General features: G+C 49.1%; 1 protein-coding gene across 4 annotated transcripts in view; it reads left to right on the plus strand.

The window, feature by feature from the left end:
* Positions 1–16,595, plus strand: part of GALNTL6 (polypeptide N-acetylgalactosaminyltransferase like 6) — an 803,528-nt gene extending 786,933 nt beyond the window's left edge. For all 4 annotated transcript variants that reach the window (XM_032470884.1, XM_032470880.1, XM_032470881.1 and 1 more), the window contains 2 exons: positions 252–401; positions 16,131–16,595. In XM_032470884.1, the coding sequence (XP_032326775.1) occupies positions 252–401; positions 16,131–16,298 (318 nt within the window). In that variant the 3' untranslated portion in view covers positions 16,299–16,595. The remainder of the gene's footprint in view (positions 1–251; positions 402–16,130) is intronic.
* Positions 16,596–16,986: the final 391 nt, after the last annotated feature.

Here is a 16,986-nt window from a genome sequence, read left to right on the forward strand (position 1 = left end):
GTCTCCCTGGAACCCCCCCCCCACCGCTCGCTTTTTGGGGTGGCCTGGGCCAAAGCTGCCCTGCGGCTCCCGCACAGATTTGGGGTCCGTGCCATTGTCAGCGCCGCTGCTAAGCCCGGACAGGCGGGCGGCGCTCTCTGCTGGCGCATCACGGAGCAGGAGCTGGCTTTGCCACAAGGCCCCCGGCCCCGGCTCTCCAGCCTCTGCAAACTGCACTCACTGTGGCTTTCCTGCTACTGTCGCTTTGCCAGCTCTTTACCTTCGGCTGGAGAGAAGATATTCGCCCTGGTGAGCCGCTGCACACCCGGAAGTTCTGCTTCGACGCCATCTCACACAGCAGCGCAGTCACCCTGTACGACTGTCACGGCATGAAAGGGAACCAGCTCTGGGGACACCGGAAGGTAAAGTCGGCTCCCCGCGGCAGGGCGCTCTGCAGCTGCCCCACTTCAGGTTTCCTCACTCAAAGGTTTATTTTTGACACACTGTTTTGATTTAAATTGTCACCTGGCCATTTGGGTCTCACGTTTGGAGACCACCAGCCAAGATCAGGGCAGGGGCAGGCAGAGTGTGTGGGGAGGGGCACTGCTTTGGCTCTGTCCCTGCAGTCACCGGGCACAGGCAGTTATGACTGGGAGTGACCCTGAACCAGCGGGAGCGCTAGCCCCACGCGGAAGGGGCTGGGCTTCACCCAGACAGCCCACGACGGGGACCACGTGCCCAGCAAACAGAGGCACACGCGTGTGATTTTTAACAACCCCAAATATCTCACACACACACACACACACACACAGATTAACACCTATCCATTTATTATACATCTCAGGCTCATTTGCTTGGGAGCTGTCTGGGTTAAGACAATTACGTTTACACAAATATTAATACACACACGCAGATGGAATTGTTACAACTCTTACACAGAAAGTGACTCATCTGTAATTTGGTTGAAATCCCACCCAAGTATAGCAGAAGAGAACTTATTTGGGGAATTGGAAAGTTTAAAGAATTATAAAGTTCACATTTAATGATAGAAAAAAAAATAGTTCAAAAACAAATATAAAATCATTTTATCGGGTTGATAAAATAAAGAACAACTGAATATTTGTTTTGAAATATTTTCATTCAGTTGTCTTTTGATAACTTTCTTGGATATTATACTATGTTTTTCCTCAACTTCCTCGGTTTCTAAGGCAAGACTCGGTTCCGTTCTGCCCGTCAAAGCTGTGGAATGGCGGGGGCCCTCTGCCTCTTCACAGTTGGGGATAATTCAGCCTCCCCAGAGGCTGCAAGGAGAATGTCACACCCAGCACCTGGACCGTGAGCTTTGGCTCCTGTGGCTGAGGTGATGTCACTAACCCCTGACAATGCAGGTGGCTCAAGAGAAGAATCTGCAGAGAATAAATAAATATAGGAACCACTGTTTTTGATACCTGTCACCTCAGTATCCCTGTCCTAGAGGTGGGCACCGAAAATTATACTCAGAGGCAGAGTCATTTGTACAAGTTTATTCTGCACACCCCAACCCCACCCCCACAACATGCGACGAGGCTTCCAGAAAAAGTACCAAACGTCCGTTGTTATAGCCTCTTAAGAAGCAATTCAAAAGCGCTAATAAGAAGCAGGGCGTCAGCTATAATGGGGTGGGGGGGGTCACCACAGTAGCAAAACCTCACTGTTTTCCTTGTGAAATATGTCAGAAATGATGAGGTTTGTCAAACCCTTTTCCTTGTCAGCATAATACACTGTGTGTGGTGCGACTTAAGAAAATGTGTTGTTTTTATGATTATATTCTGAACCATTAAGAAGTTACTTTCTGGGCACATGGATAACACATCTGATTGGCCCTTTGCCGGGTGTGCTGTGGTCCCGAAGGAGCAGACCGTTTCTCATGACTGTCGACTTGACAGCGTGGGAGACAGAACACTCGGCAATGTGCAATTAAGCCTAGAAAATACACTGGTTTTCTTTAAGGAGCTTACAAAAGCTTACAAATGGATAAGATCAATGATATAGGTACGCACGGAGCTCCCGGGGAGGGAAACGGTGGCAGCGATGTCTAGAGGCAACTCTTCCAGCTTAAACACCAGACCTTCCCGGGTCCCGAGGGACCCACCGGGTCCAGGCATGCGGTGGCTTTTGCCAGGTGTGGCCGCTGGCCCCGCGTTACCTAGCCAGCGGTGACCCTCCCCGGTATTTATATAACGAGCATGGTTTTTATACATCATCAGAATGTGCCAAAGGCCTAAAATGGAAAGTTCCTGAGATATGTCAGGCGATGACTCAGACCTGCCCAAATGCACCTGTTTTAGAAAAGTGTCCTTGTCTAGTCCCAGGGCGATGCCTGAAATGCAAAGGGAGACGCCCTTCTGCTGGGGGCTGCCTGGTCTGCTCAGAGGCGCTGCCTGGCCCCAGGGGGACAGTTCAGCTATCTCAGGAGTCAGCTCTGGAGTCCGCCTCTGTGTTGACACATTCGTGAAGCAGCCCGGATCCCTGAGACTCTGCTGACTGCCTGCAGGGGCCGGCAGGCCGCCTCCTCTGCTCCATCCCCTTCACGGTCTCCAGCTGGGAGGGAAGTGTGGAGTCAGCACTTTCCACGCCTCTGAACCAACGAGGGACCGTTATGTCTGATCCACAGAGGGACAGACAAATCTGCCCCAGCAGACTTGTGGCAAAGCCAGCCTTCAAACTCACGTGCAGCTGGCCTCTGTCCTCTGGCCTGTGCCACACCCTTGAGCAGTCAGGTCAAACTTCCCTGGGAGACCTCTACGCCTGCTGGATCCTGCACTCCCGAGACCAGCCCGGCTTCCCCCAGCTGCACAGAGATTTCCTGGACGGAGGAAATCTGCTGGCGCGGGGCAGGCCGCTGTCGGGGCCCCACTGTCAGAGGCACAGAAGCAGCTCTTGGGCCTTATTAGCTTTGTTTTCAGGGAGATTTTCCCATTTCGTCCCAGCTTGACTGGGATGGAGTTGACATACAACGTTGTGTAAGTTTAAGGTGTAATGGTTTGACAGGTGTGTAAATTGAGAAACAGTCACCACAAATAATCTAGTTAACACATCCATCACTGTGCACAGTGTGTGTGGTGAGAACTTTTAAGACCTACTCTCTTAGCAGCGTTCACATAGAGAATGCAGAATTATGAACCGCTGGCGCCACGCTGTATATTAAATCCTCAGAATGTAGCCATCTTTTTTTTTTTCTGCTGAACGTCTATAATAATCATTTGCAGTAAGGCTTTCAAAATACATCAATTTTTATAGCATTTGTTTTTTAAGGATTTAGGGCAAATACTTTTTTTCTACTTGATAAAAAGAAAATTAGTACTTAAAAGTACTCAAAAATATATCAATTAGAGTGATTTTTTTAACATACATAAATTATATTGATTTTTAGGATTTAATAGCTGGAAAAAAAACCCTTTCTACTTCCACTGAGGTGAAACTGAACAAAATGCTAGTTAAATAGAGAGAGCAGAACTTCTTATTTTTCTTTTTTTCTTTTTTTTTGGGGGGGGGTGTAATTAGGTTTTATTTTATTTAATTAATTTTTTGTAAAATGGAGGTGCTGAGGATTGAACCCAGGACCTCATGCATGCTAAGCACCCGCGAGAGAGCAGCGTTTCTAAGAAACCTGCTCTCAGCAGAGAACTCACCCATCTTCTACCTGGAAGTTTGTCCCTTTCAACCACCTTCCCCGGGCCTCCACCCTCTAGCTCTCAGTGATTTCCACGTGTGGCTTTTGCCACCACGAGAGAAGAAGGGCACCCCTGTCTTGCATCATGTAAGGAGGTGGGTTGCACGGCTGTGTCCCACCGCGGCAGGCGGGCACCCAGGATGAGGATGGGGAATCCCATTCTTGGTTACTTTCACCACCAGGGGGACCCCTGCTACAAGAACTGTGAACTGCTGAAGCAACCTCTAAAAATATTCAGCTCACCGCCCACACCGTCTGCAGCAAGCAACTGTCTCCCCTCCTCTTCGGCCCCTGCATGAGTCTGTCACTGAGATGTGTGAGCCCCTTCCCCGGCCGGCATCTCAGAAGCCCACGCCTTCCCTGCCATTTCCGGGGCCCCAGCCTGACACCCGCTCCCCCACCTCATCCCTGCATTGTTGCCACAGCTGCCTCCTGCCCTCCACCCAGCCCACCTCACATCCTGAAGGCAGAGGAGCCCCGACAAAATCTGCTCTGCTCGCTGCATTCATGCCTCTGGTTTACACAGGACTTGGTTCCCCGCTGAGATGATCAAGTGTCTTCTCCTGCATTCCCATCCTGACCCTTCACCCTCTGGTCCACATCCCGCTTGCTTGTCGGGCCTGACACACCCTGAAACTGGGACGTGGTCTTGAATACGCTGCTTTACGTCTATGATGTCCAAATTCCACGTCAATATAAGAGATGATACTTAAGTGAGCTTGACCAGGGGAAACCTTCAGCACCATTTCTGACCCTAGGATGGCATTTCCATCCATCCGTGTGGGTGACAAGAATACTTGGTACCCTGAGGAGAGTGGTGAGGTTTCTCCAGATGGACAGCACTGTTAACTACTGTCCTTCCTCCAAGTCAGGAGCTACATCCTGCAGCCTTTTCCTTAAGGAACCACTTTTGTGGGACTATAACAGTATCTTGATCGGAGTTTCCCCAGATGTAAACCCTGAAGTGAGGATTTGAGTGCAAGTGGTTTATTTGGGGGGCTTATGCCCCCAAAATCTTACAGGGAGGAATGGAAGCCATACAGGGTGCATGAATCAAGCGAGTCCCACCTCGGGCAGCAGGAGCCCACGCCCGCTGACATCTCTGGAAACGGCCCAGAACGCACACCAGAGGCAAGGGGGGATTTACACACCACTGCAGTCGTTCCCGGCTTAGGGTTGCTCTGAGCAGCGTTTATTCCTGACAGCTCTGGGCCGCTGCTCTTGCAAACAGAGCCGTTCTTGAGCCCAGAGAATGCCCTTACAGAGAGAGATACAGCAGCCAAATTCAGGAAGTCAGGCCAGTGCGCCCCAAAATCCTGGAGCCTGAAGAGCCGTGGGCTGTGTCTGCGGGGGACCCAGCTCTCACGTGCTCGCCGACACCTGGCACGTCGGTCTCTTTCTGTCTCCCCTTTTCCATTCTGTGGTTGTCGACTGACATCACTCGTGCGTTAGCCTTTTTGGACGTCTCCTTTGTGAAGGGTCTGTTCAAGGCTGTTGACTATGTTTTAACATGGGCTGTCTGGCTTTTTTTTTTTTTTTTTTTTTTCTATTTTTTAACAGATTTTAAGGAAGCTTAGGGTATGTCTAGACACAGTGCTTTGCTGGATGTTTGTCTCGTAAATGTCTTCATCCAGCCGGTGCCTGGCCGGGCCTCTCTCCTTAAGGACGAGCTACTCCTCGTGGCAGCGGTTTCTGGGTCCTTGTAGGAAATCTTGCCCACCCCAAAGCCAGGAAGACAGCATTCCGAGTCACCTTTGGGAGCTTTTTTGCTTAATCTTCTGCATTGTGGTATTCATTCCCGGAGTAGTTTTTTGTGTACAGTGGAAGATGGAGTTGACTCTTTTATATTCAATTGATCAATCACTGAAAAAGCCATTTTGTCCCACTGCATGGAAGTGACACCTGTGCCATAAGTCAGGGGGCCTTATCTACATGGCTTCTTTATGAATCCCCGTCTTAGGACTGCCTCTGACTGAACAGTCTTAACCACACAGAAAGGAAACCGGTAGAGAAAGGAACTTCATCTAATAAGACCCAAAACCCGCCAGCATCACTCCTAGTGGTGAGACGTTTCAGCTTCCACTGGAGACGGGAAATCAAACAGTGTCTGTTGTCATCACTTCTGTCCAACACTGCACAGGACGGCGCACCCAGCGTGCTCAGGCAAGACAAAGGAAGAGATCAGTCTACTTACTCACGGACGACATCGCTGTGCATATGAAAAAAACCCAGAAGGTTCTATATCTAAACTATTACAATGACTAAGTACCTTTAGCACAGTCCTGGATATGAGGTAAATGTAAGGAAATCAATTGTCTGTTACTAGTGACCAAAAAAAGGTAAAAAATAGAAAACAAACTTCAAATTACTCCACTCGATCACCATAAAAATCATCAAATAATTAGGAACAAATCTCACAGCAGATGTGCAAGGCCATCATACAGAAAATTCTAAAACATCACTAAGAGGAATTTTTTTAAAAAATGTAGCAGAAATCTGTCATGTGCAAAGGTGATCCGAGTCAACACTGTGAAGAGCTCAGCTCTCAAACAGGTGTTTACATTTAACGCAAAACCATTCAAACCCCAGCACGTTTATTTGCAGAAACTAATGAGCTGATTCTGAAACTGAATGGGTCAAGACCAGCCAAGAAAATGTTGACAGAGAGAAAGAACAAGCATCGAACATCAGGAAAGGGCCAGGTCCCAGAACAGTATAAACCTGCATGTATTAAGGCAGCATGCTCTTGGCGTAAGGACAGACAGATGCTGTAGGAGGGGAGGCCTGGGTACCGGTGGGCTTTTTTTTTTTTTTTTAAAGATGCTCAAAGTTTCTGACGGGAAGGCCAGACGGAGAATCCCTTTTCTAGCTCCAGATTTTAACTCCTTTCCTCACTGTCCCCCGTCCCTCATACTTTACTGGGAACTGGCCCTCCTCCCCGGCTTGCATTCAGATGCCATTCTGTCCCAGTCTTTGCATGTATGACATTGGACTGTGCGCAGCTAGTCTCTCCTTGCAGATGTTAGCTACCTGAGGGCAGCAACTTTCTCTTCTGCTTCTGTGAGCCCTGCCGGGTGCCCACCACATAGACGTCCTTAAGTCAGCATTCGTTAAATGCCCTGGAGAGCCACCAGCTCCTCTGGCGATGCCGTCCCCTCCTCCATGATCCTGAGCTGTGCTGCGTGAAACTTGACACACCTCTTTTCCCAGAACCACGTCCGCATCCTCCAAGTCCGAAGCCCAAGACTGAAAGGTTTACATGACTTTTCTTGGCCGCTCTCTGGGATATTCTTATAGCTTAACTCCCATAAGAAAGGGCTTTAAAAAAAAATAACCTCAAACAGGAGAATATTAGATAAGAAGGGGCCTGCCAGGCTGGATTGATACCAGTGAAACAGTCACAGTACAGAATGAGTGGGCAGGGCTCCTGGCAGGTGCCCGCGTCGGGCTGTCTGCCGTAACTCAGGACCTACGCCAGGGCTCGGGCCTCTCAGCTCATACAATCCTGCTGGCTCACAGAGATGCCAGATGGAAGGCCACAAGGTTGTTATTTTTAAATCATTACAGTTAGGTATTGATTTAGGACCCAAGATGAGGAAACAAAGAGTTTAATTAAAAGGCATGGAATTCAACTCCAGTTCTGGTAAATGAAGCAGCCCCACTACAGAATCCTGGACTCGTGGTCGGACGCAAGCAGTCACACTGTCCCCGGTCAGCCCATTCATTTCTGGACAGTCCCAAGGATTAGAAAGCACTAAGATTAAATTTAATCCATTTTGGTTAACATAGATCCCAGATATTTTAACAATGCTCTTCCGATCTTCACTCCTCTGGCCACGGCCCTTTAGATGCCTTCACTGGGATCCACCTCAGCTCCTGCACACTGACCCCCAGCATCTTCCAAGTGGTCCTGGAGGGTGGCGTGATGCCCAAAACAGCACACGGTGTCCCAGGTGTGTTTTAACCAAAGAAAGTAGGATGAGTTTCTAGCACCCTCTTGCTATGAGCAATACATCTGTTAATTCAGCTTGAGCGGACTGATTTTCCGCCTTAACTTCACATACGTGGCTTCTTATTGAGTTTGCCGTGTGAAAAAAAAAAAACCCTCTTGCTTTGCCACAAAGACACGCCTCTGCAGCCTTCTACCTGTACTGCTCACCCTTCCTTTGGTGTCGCTGGTCCACTGGTTTCTGTTAAATTCTCTCATCAGATTTACCCCAACCTGGATTTCGACTCTTTGATCCAACTTAGTAGCAGGCGAACTAGTTTGGTTCCACCCGCGAACAGGACCAGAGCCCACTCATGCCCCATCTAAGCCGTCCATCCCACCGACCCAGGCCCAGAACTGAGCTCCCTACCACGTGGCAGAGGTGACTCCGATCCACCGGGATGCGTGCAGTTACTGGACCAGACACAAATTCACCTAACAGCCATCTCTTCCAGCCCCCATTTCTCCAGCTTACGGAAGACAAAGGTGGACTTTTCAAACATCCTTGCTGAAAACCGGATGCACAAACGTCTACATCATACCCTATATTATCTGAAAATAACAGGAGACATAAGCATCGTACCGTAAGATGGGATCTCCAGTTCGAACTGACGATTCCTTCTCCTCCTTGTTGGAGGAGAGGGAGGGTGACCCCCCTCCCCGGAGAGTATGTGCGCCCCTGCAGCAAAGCTGCGCTCCCCTTCTGGTTTTACCTCCATGTTCATCCAGCTGAAGTCACTTAGTTGTCATGTGCCTTTAACTTTCCCCGCATCTGGGCACCTTAGCGATATTCCTACTGGTTACCAGTTTACAGAGCACACTGAGCCACCGTCCTCCAGTCACCAGTAGAAGGACTCCTTCCAGTCTGTGTCCAGCTCTAACGTATGGACAAAGGCTTCCTGAACTGAATGCCCGCCAAGATCTAGACTGTCAGACTTTAAAGAATCTGGGTGATTGGAACTATGAACATTTTAAATTAGTATTTGCTAACAAGGACAGTTCCCCCTACGGAGCAGGTGTGGGGTTGGAGCAGGACCACCAGCTGGCTTAGCCGAGGAGAGGGGGCGGGTGACATCTCAGAGGCCAAGGTCCCAGGCACCGGGTCCTGAGGGACCTGAGATTTGAGTTCTGGCTTCTCTGTGGGTCTTAGCTGTGGGATCTTGGGAAACTTCCTTACAAGGTGCCTCTGTTTTCTCATTTATCAAGTGGGGATGAGAACAGTACTTACCTTAGAGGATTATGGTGATGACCAAATAAAATTTAAGCGCACCTAGGACCCGGCACTTGGTAAGAGTTCAGTTCGTGTTGGCTGTTACTCTTCCAAGTACCCAGCAAACCATCTCCTGATTTGAGCTTAGCTCTCCGACTTAGTCTGCAGGCAGGACAAGATGGGCTGTCCAGGCGTATTCCGATCCTATGTTAGCTACTTAGCTGTACCTAAACATTCAAGTGTAGATTCCACGGGAGCTGAGACTTTTCTCTGCTTTCCTTTGTGCAGTGCCCCCAGTACCTAAAACGCTGCCTGGCACACAGTAGGTGCTTCACTAGCATTTGCCGAATGAATAAATGACCCTGGCTTCCTGTTTGCCCACATTCACTCTCTCTTCAGATTGCTTATGTGGTTTAAGCAGATAAAATGAGAAAATCTGGATAGAACACTTAACCCTACAAGACACACAAATACATACTCGATTAACAGCAGCCATTATGACGCTGAAGTGACTCCCGGCAGGTTGACTCGGGGCAGAGAAAGAACTACTGACAGATGGAAACAAGATATGGAACAGATGGGTTTTCTCCACTCTTGAAGCTTTCGGTCTAGTGGGGAAGCAGACAAATAATTTAATGAATTCAGTGAATAGGGTGATCTGAGAACACAAAACACGGGGCTCGGCCCAGGTTTGAGAGGTATGCAAGGGTTCTCTGATATGCTAGCTTTTAAATGAATCTAAAAGATGAGTCAGAATTAGCTAAGTGAAGAAAAAGATCCCAGATACGGGGGACAGGGGTGCCGCTTGTGCAAAGGCCCTGAGGTAGGGAAGCTCTTGGTTTTTGTGGAAGGACAGAGAAGCCGGTTGAAATGTATGAGGGTGAGGCGGAAATGATGAACGTAAGGCCAGGGGCAGGACCATCTGTACAAGACCTTGTGGGCCATGCTCAGAATTCAGCTAAGAGACTGGGAAGTCTCTGGACAGCATGAAGAGCAGGGATCTAGCAAACCGCAGCAGATTTGTTAAAGATCCCGGCTGCTCCGAGAATCGGGGGTACACCCTTGCCCATCGTTTGCCCCTAGCCCAGAAAACCAGTGACTGCCCAGAGCGGGAGGCAGTGCGGGTCTGCAGCAGGCAGCACCTTCCCACGCGCACCCTGAAGGCTCTGTCGGCCTGGCGTGCGGAGGCATTATTTCTTATTGGCCAAATTATCCGCTGATGCAGGAAGACCAGTCTTCTCCTCCTGTGAGGAATTCTACCTGTCAAAGAAAACAATGGAAAAGGACAGGCAATAGCTCTGGCCCTTTCAACGCCTGTCAAGGTGTGGTCTGCATTCTCCCAGATGCCGACAGCCAGAACAGGCGGCAACAAACTGCCGGGCTTGTCTTCCAGAGCTCGGAGGACATTCCTGCCTCAGCCTTACTCTTCCCCGCGAAGCGGGGAGGCAGGGAGGCGAGGAGGCGGTGTTTTTACCCCGCATCTCGTCCCTCTCGCCCCCTCTCACTCCATCTTTGGGCGGGAAACCTGAGTCACTGGCAGAGTCCATGACCATCAAAGATTACTGCCAGCGGTAAAACCAGGATTAAAAACTAGTCTCACAGTTTCAAGCCTTCCTTCTCTCAGACCCAGATCAGAAACAAAAAGCAGAGGATGGGAAGGAGTTCTCTCTCTCAATAAGAGTTTTCTCCTCACGTGAGCTACACAGAAATGGACAGTCAGGAGGACAGAGGAACGCGACTCTCCCCACGTCACGCAGAGGAGCTACCTCGAGGCCCAGTCTCTGCCCCACTGCTTGCCGGGCATCTAAACCCAGACGTCCCAAAACCGTGCAGGACTCGTTGTACCTGACACAGACATCACCGTCCCCACCCCCGACCCTGTTCCCCTTCCTGCATTTCTCACCTCGGCACTGCCACCCATCTGCGCCCTGCCCCTACCTTAACCCCCACCTCACCACGTCCCACTGACCAGAGCACCCTACACATCTACCCTCTCAAAGAGCTCTCCACTCCTGTCTTGGGAGTGGAATTTTAAAAATTCTTCTTTACTTTTGTTTTCCCTTTAATAGAGGTACTGGGGTTTGAATCCAGGACCTCGTGCACACCAAGCATGTACTCGAGCTACACCTCCCCATTGCTTTTGCTTCAGCTCAAATCTGGACGACTGCAGCAGCCTCCGACGGTCCCTTCGGCTGCGGTCCAAAGCCTGCCCACCCCTCCTCCGTCCTCCTCTCTGCCGCTAGCATGATGCCCCCCTTAATGCCATGGTTTCCAGTCCTCCAGTGACCACCCCCAACACTTGCATGAGAAGCCAAGCCTCAGCGTCGTACCCCAGTTTCTTCGTGGCCCAAGACACATGTCTCTTGGATATCATGGTCTGGAATCCTCCACCTAACCCCTTGTGCTTCAGCCATACCAGGGTACCCAGCACATGATGGAGTCCTCCATCACCCCGACATCATCTCCTACCTCCCCCCTCACTCTTGCCTCCTCCTTGTTCCTCTAACCCACACCGTGCATCCCTGCTTAGAGCCTTAACACTGGCTGTTCCCTGCCTGGAACCTCTCCCCCCAGATATCTGCATGGCCAATTCTCTTACCTCCTTCAAATGTCACCCTCCCAATGAGGATGACCCTTACCGCCCTATTTAAGTTTGCATGCTGGCCCCTCCCTTGGCACTCCACATCCTCCTGACTGCCTCAGTCTTCTTCACATCACCTTTGAACAAGCTATGAATTTTACCTGTTAGACTCACTGTTTATTGCCTGTGCCCTACTGCTCCCCCTCTCACCCCGACCTCTAGAATGTGAGGTCCTGGTGGGCAGGGGTTGTTATCAACTTTACTGATACATCCCAACCACCAAAAACAGTGTCTGACAAAACAGTAAATGCCCTGTACATTTTCGTTGAATAAACTGAATGCATAAATGCACCTGTTATTTCACATCTCTCTCTGTTCACATGTTCTTCTTTATTCATTCTATTTCCTTGAAGCTACAATCTCATAGACACCTTTTACTTCAAACGTGTCTTGTTTACCTGTTGGCCTCCCCCACTGTTTGGGCCAGGGGAGGCATCTTAGGTCATCTTTCTATACCTACTTCCTTGCACATGCCAGAAAATAAAAGGCGCTTAATAAGTATTGGTTGAACTCAAATGCCCTGGATCATGCTGCACTTCGGGCCAAGGCCCTGAGCACGTGCATCACATAGAAACTCAGACCATAACTACACAGAGGAGCTTATTCCTGAGCCACAGATCACCTTTGCTCCATAAATCTTTTGCTTAAAACAGGCGGTACTGCTGTATCCATTTGGATAAATGGTTGAGGCAGGTGCTAACCTTTGCAAATTCTCTTTCACCAGGATTTCAGAAAATTCAATGTGGCCTTGAACTGCTGGTCTCAGATCAGATAGTATGTTCTGATTTTTAGCATCGGGGATGCTCCCTGACTACAAATAAACTAAGAGGAGAGTGGGGCATGGAATCACTGTTACTTAGTTACTCACCATACGTAGGACATCGTGCCAGTGATTTTACATACGTTAGTTCATCTTATTCTCACAACAAAGTCGTGAGGCAGACTGTTATGTCTATTTCACAGATGAGAGAGCTAAGAGAGAATTCAGTATCTGTCCAAGGTCATATAACAAGTGAGTGGCATGACCAGGACGTATCCCAAATTCCCTGTGGAACAACCCCCACCCCCCACCCCTTACAGCACTAGGCTGCTGCCTCCCTCACCACGTGGGCGTTTCATTCTCAAGGTCATGTTCTTGTACATTATGAGCTCACACACCTATTTTATTGTCTTTGCATCTTTGATGCTTGGTTCTTTTGTTACCCTGAACGTGGTATGGAATGTTTTCTACAGCATATTTATTCTTTTAAAGTTTGGGCCCCACGGAAGTACAGAACCTAATAAAATTTAGTGCCAGCCTGCGAGTGCCCCAGGGCATCACACAGGCCTGCTGTGATGGCGTGTCCCTCTCCAGGACCCACCTGAAAAGCCCCGCCCAGTCCTTCACAGCGGGGACCATTGGCCGACGGCCAGGAACTGAGCCTGAGCTGGTTGGACTATGAGGGAAATTTCCATAATCCTCAATCTGAAACTTCTTCATTTCCTGCTCAAGGATTTCTCATTTTCTTAGGCAAAAACAAAACAGAAAAAAAAACAAAACAAGGGAGGAAGCAGTCGGGGCAGGTGGGAGCAGTGCAGGACACCCAGCTTGGCGCTTTATGTTTTGAACAGCCGGGCCACGTGCTCTGCCCCGCTGGGGACCGAACACAGGATGGGCCAGCTGGAGTGCCTGCTCAGGACGACGTCACGGAAGAGCAGGCTTCCGAAGCACTCGGCAGTCTCTCCCGGAGAAAAACTGTATTTGGTTCCATTCCAGCATCTCTTGCCACGACCGAGGAGACTTTAGGAGTAAAGGGCTGTCCAAGGACGAGAGACCAGGGGCACCACTGAGGATGCGTGCAGCCAGGAGAAGCATCACTGAGGACATTCGGCAGGCCCTAACTTAGCTGAGTAGAAACGTAACGGTGGCGATGTATTTAGGCCCCAAGATCAAAGTGGAAAATGCATGTCCTGAGGACACTGAAGATGCTTCCAGAGCCTTCCCTCTAGGACCTGCTGGACACTCCAAAGACACAGAAGCTCAGTCTACAACCAGAGAGCAATCCATCTACCAGTCCCCTGAAAACGAGTGACAGTCTCTATTGGATGCCCTGTCATTTGTCTCTGTCACCAGTGAACTTTGGAAGAAAATGTTCATTCAATTTTATGGCTGGGCAAGGCCTCCGCGATTGATGTCACCCACCCCTTCATTTTCCCGATGGAGCATCTCAGACACAGACAGATGCAGGGAATCCAAGTCCTCACCTCTTCTGACATGGTGCAGCACGGTGACAGAAAACCCAGTCCGGATGGATGAGGACGGCGCTGCGTCTGCTCTTCCCGCCCTGCCGTCCCCAGCATACCTGGCTCCGTCAGAGCTCGTGTCCCAGCGTGAGATCTGGAACACCATGACCACCTTACGGCTCAGAAAGGAACAGTCGGAAACATGAAATGTTCAGAAAACCTGGCTTTTGCACCCACACCGGGTTATACAAGCTGAGAAGCGAAGAGAATAGAAACATGATCTACCCCTTTTCCCCCTCATTTTCCAGTTTTTATGGAAACGTGTGTTCAGGGAGGGAAACTGCGAGCATGTGGGGGTCCCCACTTGAGCTACTGACAAAGGCAACAATAGGAAGAAATCCAGGTAGTTGAGAAGAAAAAGAAGTCCATGGATGCAGAACGAAGTGAATTTTAGAATTTAGCAGGTCACACAGAATTTGCACAAGTGTAGCAGCTTAAGGAAGCTCTTTGAAAAACTGATTTCAGTGTATTAGTCCTGTGTAGCTCAGCTGGCAGCACTGGAGGCAGGAGGACAAGAAGGTTTTTTGGGGGATAAATGCTGGGGAGGGGGAGGAGCCAGGGCCGCTCTGAGGAGGGGTCTGTGAGGGAGAAGGGATGCCCTGCGCCGCCCCCACCCTCAAGAATGAGAAAGCCCCTCCCAGCCACCCTGGGCTCAGACAAAAGCTAGGGAAGCAGAGGGTGAAGAAAACGGGCAGAAGACCTCAGGAACCCCCTTGCTGTAAAGAAATTAAAATCCCTGGTGAACTCAGGAGACTTAACAGAGAAGAAAAGAGTGAGCCTCGGTGTCAGAGGTGTCAGACGTAGCTCTGTTTGCACTGAAAGCAGAAGTACGCAAACACAAACGAGCTGCCTTCCTCCTTCTCACTCTTCCTTCCTTCACAGGCACGTGGCTCTGCAAACATCCTGGTCTTAAAGGACATCAAATATTGGTTAACAACCAGGGTGGCCCAGAAATGTTTACACAAGGCACCTGAGAAACTCCTTCATTCTGAAAGCATTGTGAGGAGGGAGGGGTAGAGCTCAGTGGCAGAGTGCATGCCTAGCAAACCTGAGGTCTTGGGTTCAACCCTCAGTACCTCCATTGAAAAAAATAAATCAAAAACCTAATTTCCCCTCCCTGCCAAAAAAAATTAAAATTAAAAATAAAAGCATTCTGAGTCTAATATTCCTCAGAGAAAATAATCAGCATCTCTGGATGTTTTCTTAGCTAAATAATAAAACATCACTTGTTCCTCAAATGTAAGCAGTGATTTGGGGACGTTTTAATGTTACATTGGCACATTTTTTAAGGCACAGACACTGTAAGAGACAAAAGTGTTTATTAGTAGTAAGGAAAGACCCTTGCTCATAGCACTCACTTCCTTTTCTCCACTCGCACGATAAAAAGGGTGTGTGTTCACAGAGGCTATTCAGGCACTGGGCTTGCTTGCCCCTTAAACTTTGTGCCACAGAGCTCAGCGACTTTGTTTACAACGTGATTGCTGCCCCCCTCCCCCGGATTTTACAGCAAGCAGTGAGAATGGCACCCCAGGAATTGCTGGGATGGCAAGAAAGGGGTTGGGGAGAGTCAATACTTGACAAATGGGAGCTTGTGCATGAGATGTCCCACGCAGCGAGGATCCCAGCCCAGCTCCGTGGTTCCTGGTCCTTGTGCATGTCCTTGTCCCATGAGAGGCTCAGGACAAGGGTGGGGGAAATCATGACTCTTCCGGCCCCGTGCGCGCGCACGCCTGCCGTGGCGGTGGTGTTTATTACAGGGTAGATTGCAGCTCTGTGCGACACCTCTCCCCTAGGAGCTGGATTAGGAGCTACTTGAAAAGCAACCTCACATACTTTTCATCTTCAAAACTCAAGCATGTAGAAAATGCTTACCACCGACTAGGAAATGAATGGATTGTGGGGATTTTTTTGGAGGGAAGGAGGGTTATTAGGTTTATTTACTTAATTTTTTTTTAACAGAGGTATTGGGGATGGAACCCAGGACCTTGCACATGCTAAGCAGGCACTCTACCACTGGAGCTCCCCACTACGGGGAGTGTTTAAAATTTTTTTTTCAGTGAAATGAATGAATTCTTTGTTTCCGGCTGAACCGGCTTTGAGATCAAGCCACCTCACGGCAAGAAGTCCTCGGAAACTGCGTTCCTTGTGGTAACCCCACCTGCTGTTGTTTGATTTGGGAGACAGTCAATTTTTCACACTCCTGATAGATACTGACTGAAACATTAGCAGTGTTGTTTTACTTCCTCTATTCTATTTTGGGTTCTAACCATTCACCCAAATGTTATATCAGTCTTTTCTTTCCAATCCCTCCCTCCAGGACAGAACATTATTCCATCCTGTGAGCAACAGCTGCATGGATTGCAACCCTGCAGAGAAGAAGATTTTCATGGCCAGATGTGACCCTCTGTCCGAGACGCAGCAGTGGATTTTTGAACATATTAATATGACTGTTTTAGAAAAATTTAACTACCGTGCCAGCTCCTAGAAAGAAAAAAAGGAAGAAGGAAAGAGTGGTTACCTACAGATTATGAGAACTAAATTTTAGCCAGCATCTGGGTCGAAGGAGTCAGGAATAGCATTTCCTAGATCCAGGAAGCCTGGTTGGAAGATTTGCCAATGCCGTGTCAAACAGGCTGCCCTGAACAACTTCCCACACCTGAAGAAATTGGCTGAGAACCTCACCAGCTGCTTCTGAGAACTTGAGACGAGCAGTGAGTTCCCTTGCTGGCCAAGGGCAAAGATTATTTAGGGACCTTTCCAAACACCTGCTGAGTTAATAAATCCTAGCATTTCTCAGGTCAAATCCTGCAGTAGTGAGTAGCTATGAATGGATCCTATTAAGTGGGTGGGTGGGGGGAGGGATGGAGGTGGAGCGCGTGACGATCTGATAACCTGAGGATGGACACCGTGGGTCCAGAACTAGCCATTCTCCAACCAGAATGGGTCAAAAGTTCTGCACAAGATTCTAGAGTGCTCATACCATTCTGTTTATTGTTTTATTTTGAAATGAGAGTGTGCTATCTAAGACAAATTACATCACAAAATGACATCACGAAATGGACTTCCAGCGGTCCCATGCTTTGGTTTCCGTGTGCCATTTTCCTCTAACAGCAGAGGTAACTTACTGGCCACAAAAGTTCGTGCCCCATAAATCAGGTGAAGTTCAAATTCAG

This window comes from Camelus ferus, chromosome 31 (assembly GCF_009834535.1).
Source record: "Camelus ferus isolate YT-003-E chromosome 31, BCGSAC_Cfer_1.0, whole genome shotgun sequence".
NCBI classification, from domain to species: domain Eukaryota; kingdom Metazoa; phylum Chordata; class Mammalia; order Artiodactyla; family Camelidae; genus Camelus; species Camelus ferus.